The sequence below is a fragment of the Neopelma chrysocephalum genome, unplaced genomic scaffold (assembly GCF_003984885.1).
Source record: "Neopelma chrysocephalum unplaced genomic scaffold, ASM398488v2 Primary Assembly neopelma1_182022, whole genome shotgun sequence".
Taxonomy (NCBI): Eukaryota; Metazoa; Chordata; class Aves; order Passeriformes; family Pipridae; genus Neopelma; species Neopelma chrysocephalum.
The window spans coordinates 1-9,282 of NW_020937900.1; the positions used below are offsets into that span (position 1 = coordinate 1).

General features: G+C 58.4%; 2 protein-coding genes across 3 annotated transcripts; one reads left to right on the top strand and one right to left on the bottom strand.

The window, feature by feature from the left end:
- The first annotated feature begins 105 nt into the window (after positions 1-105).
- LOC113962506 (stAR-related lipid transfer protein 7, mitochondrial-like) lies at positions 106-6,905 on the top strand. 2 transcript variants are annotated; one of them, XM_027673257.1, is made up of 8 exons: positions 106-214; positions 3,427-3,599; positions 3,839-3,888; positions 4,259-4,369; positions 4,452-4,534; positions 4,773-4,872; positions 5,500-5,584; positions 6,061-6,905. In XM_027673257.1, the coding sequence occupies exons 1-8, from the start codon at positions 150-152 to the stop codon at positions 6,198-6,200; spliced, it is 807 nt and encodes a 268-aa protein (XP_027529058.1). In that variant the 5' UTR covers positions 106-149; the 3' UTR covers positions 6,201-6,905. The 2 variants fall into 2 exon arrangements, with proteins under 2 accessions (XP_027529058.1, XP_027529059.1); XM_027673258.1 differs by lacking the exon at positions 106-214 and adding an exon at positions 1,368-1,930 and having other exon boundaries at positions 3,425-3,599.
- A 275-nt stretch (positions 6,906-7,180) lies between these two features.
- Positions 7,181-9,204, bottom strand: LOC113962507 (PH and SEC7 domain-containing protein 4-like). The gene is made up of 5 exons (XM_027673259.1): positions 8,867-9,204; positions 8,630-8,774; positions 8,237-8,380; positions 7,514-7,761; positions 7,181-7,380 (listed from the first exon to the last, which is right to left on the bottom strand). Exons 2-5 carry the CDS (start codon positions 8,759-8,761, stop codon positions 7,365-7,367), a joined length of 540 nt encoding a protein of 179 aa, XP_027529060.1. The 5' UTR covers positions 8,762-8,774; positions 8,867-9,204; the 3' UTR covers positions 7,181-7,364.
- Between the last annotated feature and the right edge of the window lie 78 nt (positions 9,205-9,282).

Below are 9,282 nucleotides of genomic sequence, written 5' to 3' on the forward strand. Positions count from 1 at the left end.
GGCCTGGCCCCGCGGGCACGGGGAGGGGACGGCGGCGGAGGGAGGCGCAGGAGGAGGAGGGTCAGGATCAGGATCAGGATCGGGCTGGGGGGGGGTGGTGGCGGGGAGCGCTCCGCGGCCGCCCCGCCCTCGCCGGCCCCGGGCGCCTGATGGCCGCGCTCGCCGGGGTGTTCGTGTGGGACGGGCGGCGCATCGAGGAGGAGGAGCTGCGGCGGTGCGTGAGCGGGGAGACACCGGGAACGGGATACGGGGAACAGGGCACCGGGACACCGGGGACGAGGAATGGGACACCCCCGGGAAGGGGTCACCGGGAACCGGGACATTGGGAATGGGGCACCCTCGGGAACGGGGCCCTGGGGTTGGGACACCGGGAACGGGACCCCCAAGTCCCCGGAATACCCCACCGTGGGACACTCAGGACCGGGACACTCCCCCCCCGCCTCCACTGCAGCCTCCAGGTCCCCCAGCGCCCTCTCCCCTTCCTTAGATCCTGGGAACCCCCAAATCCTCAGGATTCCCCCCGATTTCCTGGGATGGGAGTGCTCATCCTGTGTTGATCTGGGGGTGCCCTGCCAAAATTTGCCCTGGAAGGTGCCCCCTTCCTTTTTTGGGATGCTGGGGGGCACTGTTCCCTAAATCCTCTCCCTCTGGGGTATCCCCCAATTTGGACCTTAGAGTGCCCCAATTCTGATCTCAGGGTACCCCTCTGTCCCCCCAGATCCCTCCCCAGAATTCCTGAGGGGGTTGTTGGGGTGTCCCCTCCACCCCCCCCAAACTTTGGGATGCTGCCTGGGCGTGGTGTCATTGGGAATTCTCCCCATGGAAAAGGGGGTTCCCCACTCCATTGCTGGGGCCCCTCCAAACCCATCCCTGTGCCCAAAGGGGGGGATGAGGCACCCAAATCCCACGGGATGGAGGTAGAAGGCCCCCCCCCGTCCTCCAGCAGCTCCTGGAGTGTCCGTGGAATCTCGAGGCTTCCTTGGGGATAAATTCCCTTAATTACCCTATGACTCAGCAGGGTAATGGGAATCTTGGGATCTGAAATTCCACCTCCAGGTTCCTCATCCCACAGGGATTCATCACCCAGAGTTTGAGAAGCACCTCATTTAAGGCTTAATTAACCCTAGAGTTAATGAGGAATTCCCCCCCCCCCCTTTCTTGGCATCCCTGGAGATTTTAGGGAGATTCCCAGCTGGGAAAAAGCCCCAAATCCCAATTTCATTCCCCAAAAAGGAGCCTTTGGGATTGGGGATAAACCCTGGGGAGTTTTCCAGTGGCTCAGCAGGGCTGGGTTTAGTCCTGGGATTAAAACCAGGCGGGATTTCCTTGCTCAAGGTCAGGCCTTGAGCCTCCTCAACTGGATTTGAGGATTCCAAATCCTCTTCCTGGGCCTTTTCCCAGGCACAGGAACGTTCCCTGGGATTCTTCCTCTTCGTTTTTCCTTTCTCCTCATTCCATTTATTTCCTCTCCATCTCCAGCCTAATTCTGGGAGCAGCAAAGCCCCCAGTGGGATCTTGGCTGGAATTTTGGGAGCTCTTGGCAGGCAGGAATTTCCCTCCCCTCTTCCACATCCAACGTTTTTGGCTGGACAGATGGGAATGAGCCTCACACAGACCCTAAAATGATCCCAGGAATCCATGAATAGATGAAATCCATGCAGAGAATCCCTTTTTCCTCGTGGGCTGAGTCACCTCCCAGGGTTTCAGTCGACTCCCGGTTTTCCTTCCTGCTCATTTCACTTCGGGAAAGGCTTGTTTTTCCTTGGGAAAAGTAGAATTCCTGGCTGGAAGCCATGGGGGGATCACACGTGTCCCACTTGGACACGTGGAGCTGGACAGGGGCCAGGGAAGTGGCTCCAGTGTCCCCTTGGTGTCCCCTTGTCCTTGCTGTGGAGATTCCTGGGATCGGGCTGTGCCAGATGGAGCCACATCCCTAATTCAGTAATTCATGGGATTTGGGAATGAAGGAGCAGGTTTGGGGCTCTGGGCCTTGGGGTGCTCCAGTTCCGTGTCCCTTCCTCAGGGAGCCAGGAATCTTGGACTGGGAGGGGAGCAGGGCAGGCACAGCCTCATTCCAAAGGGATAAATCCCGTGGTTGTGGTTTTCCTGGCCGGGCAGGATGGATTTGGAGAAGCAGGAGCACTTTCCTCCTTGTCCCAGTTGGATCCCATCCCACCCCCCTGGGGATCGTTCCCGGCTCCCTGTCCCTGGATCCCATGTCCAGCGGCTCACCTGGTGGTTGGGAATGCTGCTGATCCCATGGATGGACAGGGCTGGGGCTGGAATGGCTCATCCCGGGGTGGGAAGGGCAGGATGGAGGGGTTGGGGTTGTGGAGGAGCCTCAATCCCAAAGGGAATACCTGCAGGAAACAGGCTGGTGGATCCAGTTGATGCTGTGGAGCTTTGGGATCTGCCTGGAGATCTGGGGGGTGGTTCCAAGGAATGGGAACACAAGTTCAGCTGGTCCCAGGTTGTTAATTCCAGCTCTATTCATTAATTACCTGCAGTAATTAGTGCCTCTGGAAGCACCCCGGGATCCTCCTCCCTCCTTCCTTGGTGTTCCCAGGGGCTTTGGGGGTGGATGAACCAGCCTTCCCTCTCCAGGGCTGTTTTTGGGAATTTAGGCCGCATTCAGAGGGATTATCCCAGTGGGGGGGAGGTTTCCAGGCTTTTTTCCACTGGATTTTTGGGAGTTGGGATCCAAATCCAGCTCCGATTTCTGTTGGCTGAGGAAGCTGAAACTGGAGGTTGATCCAGGGCTTTTCCAGCTCCTTTCCTCCTGTGACTCCCATTTCCTGCTCCAGCTGCTGTTGGAGATTCCCTTCTTCCCCCTCTCCCACCCCCTGGAACAGCAGGAACCCCATCCCTGCTTCCTTTTCCCCCCAAATCCCAGTCCTCTGCATGACTTGGGAAGGATTTGCAGCATCTCCCTGTGGGATGTGAGCAGCTCCACAGGGAATTTTGGTGCCTCCAAATCCTGCTTTTCCTTAAATCCATCTCCCATTCCATCCTGCTCACCTCCAGGAAAACAAATCCTGCTCTGCAACCCCTGAGGGTTATTTATCCTTAGGGAAAGGCTGATATTTCCAAAAACTGGAGTTCCAGCAGAGGAGAAGTGGGAAGAGGGATGAGAGGACACGTTTTCCATTCCCAGTCAGCTCTTCCCATGCGAAAAAAAAAAAATAAAGGAATTTCCAAGCCCAGGCAGCTTTTTCCACACGAAGAAATGGGATTTCCCCAGAAAATGGAATTTTCAAGCCCAGGCAGCTCTTCCCACCCCAAAACCCGGGATTTCCATGCCATTCCCACACCCAAACTCAGTTCCCTGCCCCTCTCCCTGAGTTCTGGGGTGTTTTCCGAGCCCGGGGGGCTCCTGGACGCTCCGAGGGGCCCATTCCTGACTCCTGGTGGGATTTGTTCCGGCAGCTCTGCGCAGGAGATGAAGCACATGGAGAACCTGTCCAGCCTGGCCCAGGGCAGTGGCCCCATGGAATTCCAGCCCTCGGAGCGGGAGCAGCCCTGGGAGCTCATCATGGACAAGAAGCACTTCAGGCTGTGGCGGAGGCCGATCCAGGGATCCCACCTGTACCAGTACCGAGGTATCCATGGGCTTTTCCGTGGCCCAGATCCCCTGGGATTGGACCTCACTCATCCCTGTCCTCAGGAAAAACAGGAATTACCATCCTTTACACCCATCCCTGCTGCTCCATCCCACTTTATTCTTCCAGAGGGCCTTAAAACTCCCCTTTCCCTCCTAACCCTGCCCTGGGATCACGAGTTGCTCATTGCCAATCCTTTCCTGGGATCAGGAGTTCTCATTCCAGGCTCTGTTTTCCAGTGTTTGGATCCTACACGGATGTGACTCCTAGGCAGTTCTTCAATGTCCAGGTGAGCAGCACCTTTGGAATCACTTTGGGGGGTGGGATGGAGCTCCAGGAGCCTCTTCCAGAGGATGGGATGGGGGAACTGGGAATATTCCCTTCCCTTTGTACCATTTGCACAATCTAGAGCCAATCCCAGTGGATTATCCTGTTCTCCAGGTGGGTTTTGCTGCTGGAAGTGAAGGATTGGGCTGCAGGATCCCAGTGGATTCCTGATCCCAAGTCCCTCTCTCCCAACTTCCAGGATATTAATAATTCCCTGCCTGCCCATGACACTGAATGTTCCCACAGGAGACAGGGAAAAAAAAAGGGATATTTCCCTCCCTTCATCCCCTTCTGCTGGAATTTCCGCTGACTCTGCTTCTCTCCCTTCCCAGCTGGACACGGAATATCGGAAGAAATGGGATTCCCTGGTGATCAAACTGGATGTGATCGAGCGGGACGTGGCCACGGGCTCCGAGGTGATTCACTGGGTCACCCACTTCCCGGTGAGTCCCCGCCCATCCCGGGATCTGCCCTGGGCAGGGCCGGGAGCGGGGGCTGACCCCAATCCCGGGGCCCTTCCCGCAGTATCCCATGTATTCCCGGGATTACGTCTACGTCCGGCGCTACAACGTGGACAAGGAGAACAACCTGATGGTGCTGGTGTCGAGGTGGGTGTTCCTGGAGGGAATTCCCACCATTCCCATCCCTAAAGATCCACGGGGTTATAAACTTAATTGACTTTACTGACCCCCATCGATCCCGCCAAGATTCACTTGGGAAATAAAACAACAACTGTTTTTTGGGGGGGGAAATGTCGGGTTTTTACCCCCCACCTCCAAAAAACTGGTGGATTCTGGGTGTAATTGGCACCCTGAGCTCACCTTGGGATGCTCCCCCTCCTCCCAGGGCTGTGGAGCATCCCAGCGTTCCCGAGGATCCCGAGTACGTCCGGGTGAGGACCTACGAGTCCCAGATGGTGATCCGACCCCACAAAACCTTTGATGAGGTAAATCTGGGAAAGGGGGCGGAAAACCTGGCGTGGGGAGGATCCTCCTGCTGCTCCAGAGGGAGCTGCTCCTTCTCCTGCCCTGGGAGCTGGGCAATAATCCAAACATTGGGAAAGTCCAGCCTTAGGGGTTGGATTTGATGATCTTTAAGGTCTCTTCCAGCCCAAACCATTCCATGATTTATGGGAGGGGGATGAGTTATTTTTCCAAAGGCAAGGAAAGCATATCCATGTGTGGCTTGGGAAGGATTTGCAGCTCTATCCCACTATCCTGGGACTTTTCCTTCAGGAATTTGGTGCTCTTGAGGGAGCCACACACTCCCTTTCAGAGCTCCCTTTATGAGCCTCCCAAGTCTCATTCCAAGCACTAAATCCTCTTGGGAAAAGGCTTGTGGGTTATTTCCAGGCCATCCAGAGCATGGATAGAGCTTGGAATACTCAGGGAATGCCACCCCCTCCTCCCAAATTCCCTCCTGGTGGGATTTCCTTGGGTCTTCTGTCAATGCTCTCAGAGGCTCCGGCAGCTTTTCCTGAGCAGCTCCACAGGGAATTCCTTGGGGGGGGTGGGAGTGGCTCCAGCAGGGGTTTGAGATGGGCTGGGGATCCCAGGAATGTTTGTCCCCCCAGAATGGGTTCGATTACCTGCTCACCTACAGCGACAACCCCCAGACCGTGTTCCCGCGGTACTGCGTCAGCTGGATGGTCTCCAGCGGTGAGTGCCTGGAATTCCCTCGGGATCCTCCCTCCACAGGGGCCCCCTTCCCTTCCCGCTCCAGAGCAGGGAGGGGGATACATGGAGAGGCTTAAAAAGTGACATTATGGGGGGAAGAATTGGGAAGGACCAAAAAAAACCTGGGAGGGACAGGAAGAATCAGGAGGGAAAGGAAAAGTTTGGAGGGAAAAGAAAAACTGTGAAGGAAAGGGAAAATCAGGAGGGAAAGGCAGAACTGGGAAGAAGAACCTGGGGGGAAAGGAAGAACTGGGAGGGAAAAGGAAAAATTGTGAAGGACAAGAATCAGGAGGGAAAGGAAAAATTAGGAGGGGAAAAAACAAGGAGGGAAAGGGAAAATCAGGAGGGAGAAGAAGAACGAGAAGAGCTGGGAATGGAGCCGGAGGAGGGGATGGATTGGGAGCCTCTTCCCTCAGCATTCCTGGATCCCAGCGGGCTCTCCCTCCCCCTTTTCCCAGGAATGCCGGATTTCCTGGAGAAGCTGCACTCGGCAGCCCTGAAGGCCAAGAAGATGGAGTTGGAGGTCCGGGATTACCTTTCCAAGGGCTCAGACACGGCCCCGGAGCCCTGTGGCCCCGCCCAGCTGGAATATGCCTGAGGAGCTGGAATTCTGGGAATTGCCTCGGACAGGGACCTGTGCTGTGGGATTTCAGCCCCATTTTCCCTCCCCATCCCATTCCTGATGCTCAAGGACAGGGATTTGTTCCCCCTGCTGCGTGTCTGTGGTGGAATCTGCGTCTCCTGGTTGATGTTTCCTCATCCCAACAGGGAAAAAACACGGAATTCCCACTTTTTCTGGCAGTGGGTTCTCCCCACTCCTCATCCCTGCTCAGACTGGAATGTTTTCGGGATGCGGTGGCACCACAGGGATTGGTGATGGTGCTCCACGTCACCATTTCCAGGGGGTTTCCCCCCAGAAACAGCCCTTTGAACTCATCCCTTTGGGATTTCTGGGACTGGGGGTTGGGATTACTGGGATGGGGGGTTGGGATTACTGGGAAGGGACGTTTGAACTGGTGAATCTGGGAATAAAAGGCAGTTTTGGGGGGTTTTTAGGGATTGGGGGGCACTGGTGCTGCCCTGGGTCACCCTGAGCCCCTCCCCAGTTTGGGGGGTCTCCGTCGGCCTTGGGAATCTGGAGAAACAGCAGGAGCAGGAAACTATTTAATAAACATCTAGGATCTTCATTAGCTCCTAATTAATGACCCCCCTTCTCCCAGTCACCAGTTTGGGGGGGTTTGGGCCCCCCTTTAATCATCGCTATAAATTCTCACTTTATAATAAATTTATCCTAATTTTATCATTCCCTTTGGAGCATCCAATTTTCACCTTCCCTCCTTCCCAAAATTTAGCCCCCCCGCCCAATTAGCACCGATAATTAATGAGGAAGACTTCAAGAGAGGGAACCATCTCCCTCACACCTGGAATTCTGGGGGAGTTTCCCGTGGGTCTGATTTTTTTAGGGGGGGGTTTCCAGTGGATCCCACCTCCCCAGAGACTGGAATTCTGGGGATGGGGGGGGTTCCAGTGGGTTCCACACCCCCTCCTTCCCCAGCATGGAATTTTGGGATCTGGGAATGCCAGCGGTGGGACACACCTTTATTGCACACAGAGAGCAGCAGGCAGCGAGTGCAGAGGGGGGGCTGGGGGTCCTGGGGGAGGTGGGGGGAGTTACACCCCTCAGCCCCCCCAGCCCCCTTTTTGGGAGGGGGAAAGGGGTGGTTTCCCTGAGTTTCCCCCTCCTGAATCCCCCCAGGGTGGCTCAAACTTGGGGGTCCCCAAGGAACCTCGTACCGGGACCCCCCAAAGAACCTCGTACCGAGGGGTCCTGGGGGTGGCTTCCCGGGGGGATTTTATCCCGGGGGGGTCCCCCTGGTGGGATCTTGTCCCTTGGGGTCCCCCCGAGGGGTCACAGCAGGTTCTTGTTGCGCTTGGGGACGATTTTCCTCACGGTCCTTCGCTCCGAGATGTTCCTCCGGACGCGGACGGTGGGGCCCGGGGGGGGGCTCAGGGGCCAGCGAGGGGCTCGAGTGGGCCTTGGTCAGAGTGGGGGGGTCCGGGGGGGCCCCCCCTGCCTGTGCCTCCCACCCCTCCAGGTCCCGGGCGCCCGAGTTCAGCCACGTCTCCAGCACCTGCACGTAGGTCTCGTAGCGCCGGCGCTGGGGGGACGAGGGGGTCACAGACGGGTCACCCCCCTGGTCACCCCCCCCTGTCCCTGTGTCCCCTCCTGTCCCCAGGGTCTCTCTGTTCCATAGCAGTGTCCATCCCATGGGAAAAATAGGGGTGGGGATGGACACCACTACAGGGACACTACTGGTGACCTCATGTCCCTGTGTCCCCCCCCATCCCTGGGGTTCCCCTGTCCCATAGTGGTGTCCATCCCATTGGAAAAATAAGGATGGGAATGAGCCACTATCCCGGGGACATTCCTGGTGTTCCCAGTGTTCCCCCCTGTCCCAGTGCTGTCTCCACCATCAGGAGGATAAGGATGGAGATGAGCCATTGCCACGGGGACGTTCCTGGTGTCCTCCGTGGAGAAGGATTAAAATAAGAAACCACCCTGGGGACCTCCCCAGTGTCCCTGATGTGTCCTGGTGTTCCCCCTGGCTCGGGTGTCCCCATGTCCCCACTCACCTCCTCCAGCAGGAATTCCTTCTTGACCCGATACTCGTCCAGGTCCCGGGCACGGCCCCGGCCCTCGGGGAGGTGCCTCTGGTGCTCCAGGAGCTCCTGCCCCACCCGCTCCAGCCACTGCTCGTGGCACCGCAGCTGCTCCTCCTGGGGGGAGACCAGAGCTGACCCCCACCCGCCCACCCGGGGGGCTCGGGGGGGACTGGTGGGCACCCAGGGGTGTCTCCACCCACCCAAGGGGCTTGGGGGTCTCACCGGGGGCTGTGGGGAGGATGGAGCTGGGTGGGCGCCCAGGGGTGAACCCCCCCACTCAGGGGGCTTGGGGGGGTCTCACTCGGGGGTTTCAGCTGGGGGTGATGGGCACCCATGGGTGTCAGCCCTGTTTGGGGGTCTCACCGGGGGGCTCCTGCTGGGGGCCGTGGGCAGGATGGGCCTCACGAAGCGTCGCTGGGACCCCACGGCCGCCGGGAACGGAGGGGAGGAGAACAGGGCGGCCACGAGATTGATCCGGGAAATCCAGGACAGCATCTCCTCGGGGGTGCTGGGTCGTGACATCACCGGTGACGTCACCAGTGCTGCCACACCCTGCAGGGACCCCCCGCCGTGCCCCCCCTGCCCCCCCAGGTCACTCACGGCGCCTGGAACAGGAACAGCCTCCGCTCGGCCGTTTGCAGCCGGAACACGTTGGGCCGCTTGGTGTATTTGGGGGCCCTCTCAGCCAGGGCATGATGGACCCCCAGGGGCTCCTCGGCCCCCCCACCCTCCTCCGGGGGGGGCCCCGGGGAGTCCCGGCTCTGAGGGGCGTCGGGAGACCCCCCGGTTCCCCCCCCCCGGCCTTGAGGAAGAACAGGAAGGTCCCGCGGAGAACGGCCTGGAAGGGCTTCCAGCCCCGGCGGCCCCAGGGAGCTGGAACGGCGGGAGGGGGGTGGGACACAAGGGACACCCCAAAAATACCCCCCTACAGTGGGACACCGCCCTGCTGCAGTGGAGCCTGAAATGGGCCCCCCCCGGGTCACAGTGGAGCTCAAACAGTCCCACATCTCTGTCCC

Coding starts and splice junctions, on each gene's coding strand:
- LOC113962506 (XM_027673257.1), top strand. CDS start 150: ATGGCCGCGCTCGCCGGGGTGTTCGTGTGGGACGGGCGGCGCATCGAG. Junction 3,600..3,838: donor CCACCTGTACCAGTACCGAG/GTATCCATGGGC, acceptor TCTGTTTTCCAG/TGTTTGGATCCTACACGGAT. Junction 4,370..4,451: donor ACTGGGTCACCCACTTCCCG/GTGAGTCCCCGC, acceptor CCCTTCCCGCAG/TATCCCATGTATTCCCGGGA.
- LOC113962507 (XM_027673259.1), bottom strand. CDS start 8,761: ATGCTGTCCTGGATTTCCCGGATCAATCTCGTGGCCGCCCTGTTCTCC. Junction 8,381..8,629: donor CCCCCAGCAGGAGCCCCCCG/GTGAGACCCCCA, acceptor GTCTCCCCCCAG/GAGGAGCAGCTGCGGTGCCA. Junction 7,762..8,236: donor AGGAATTCCTGCTGGAGGAG/GTGAGTGGGGAC, acceptor TCGTCCCCCCAG/CGCCGGCGCTACGAGACCTA.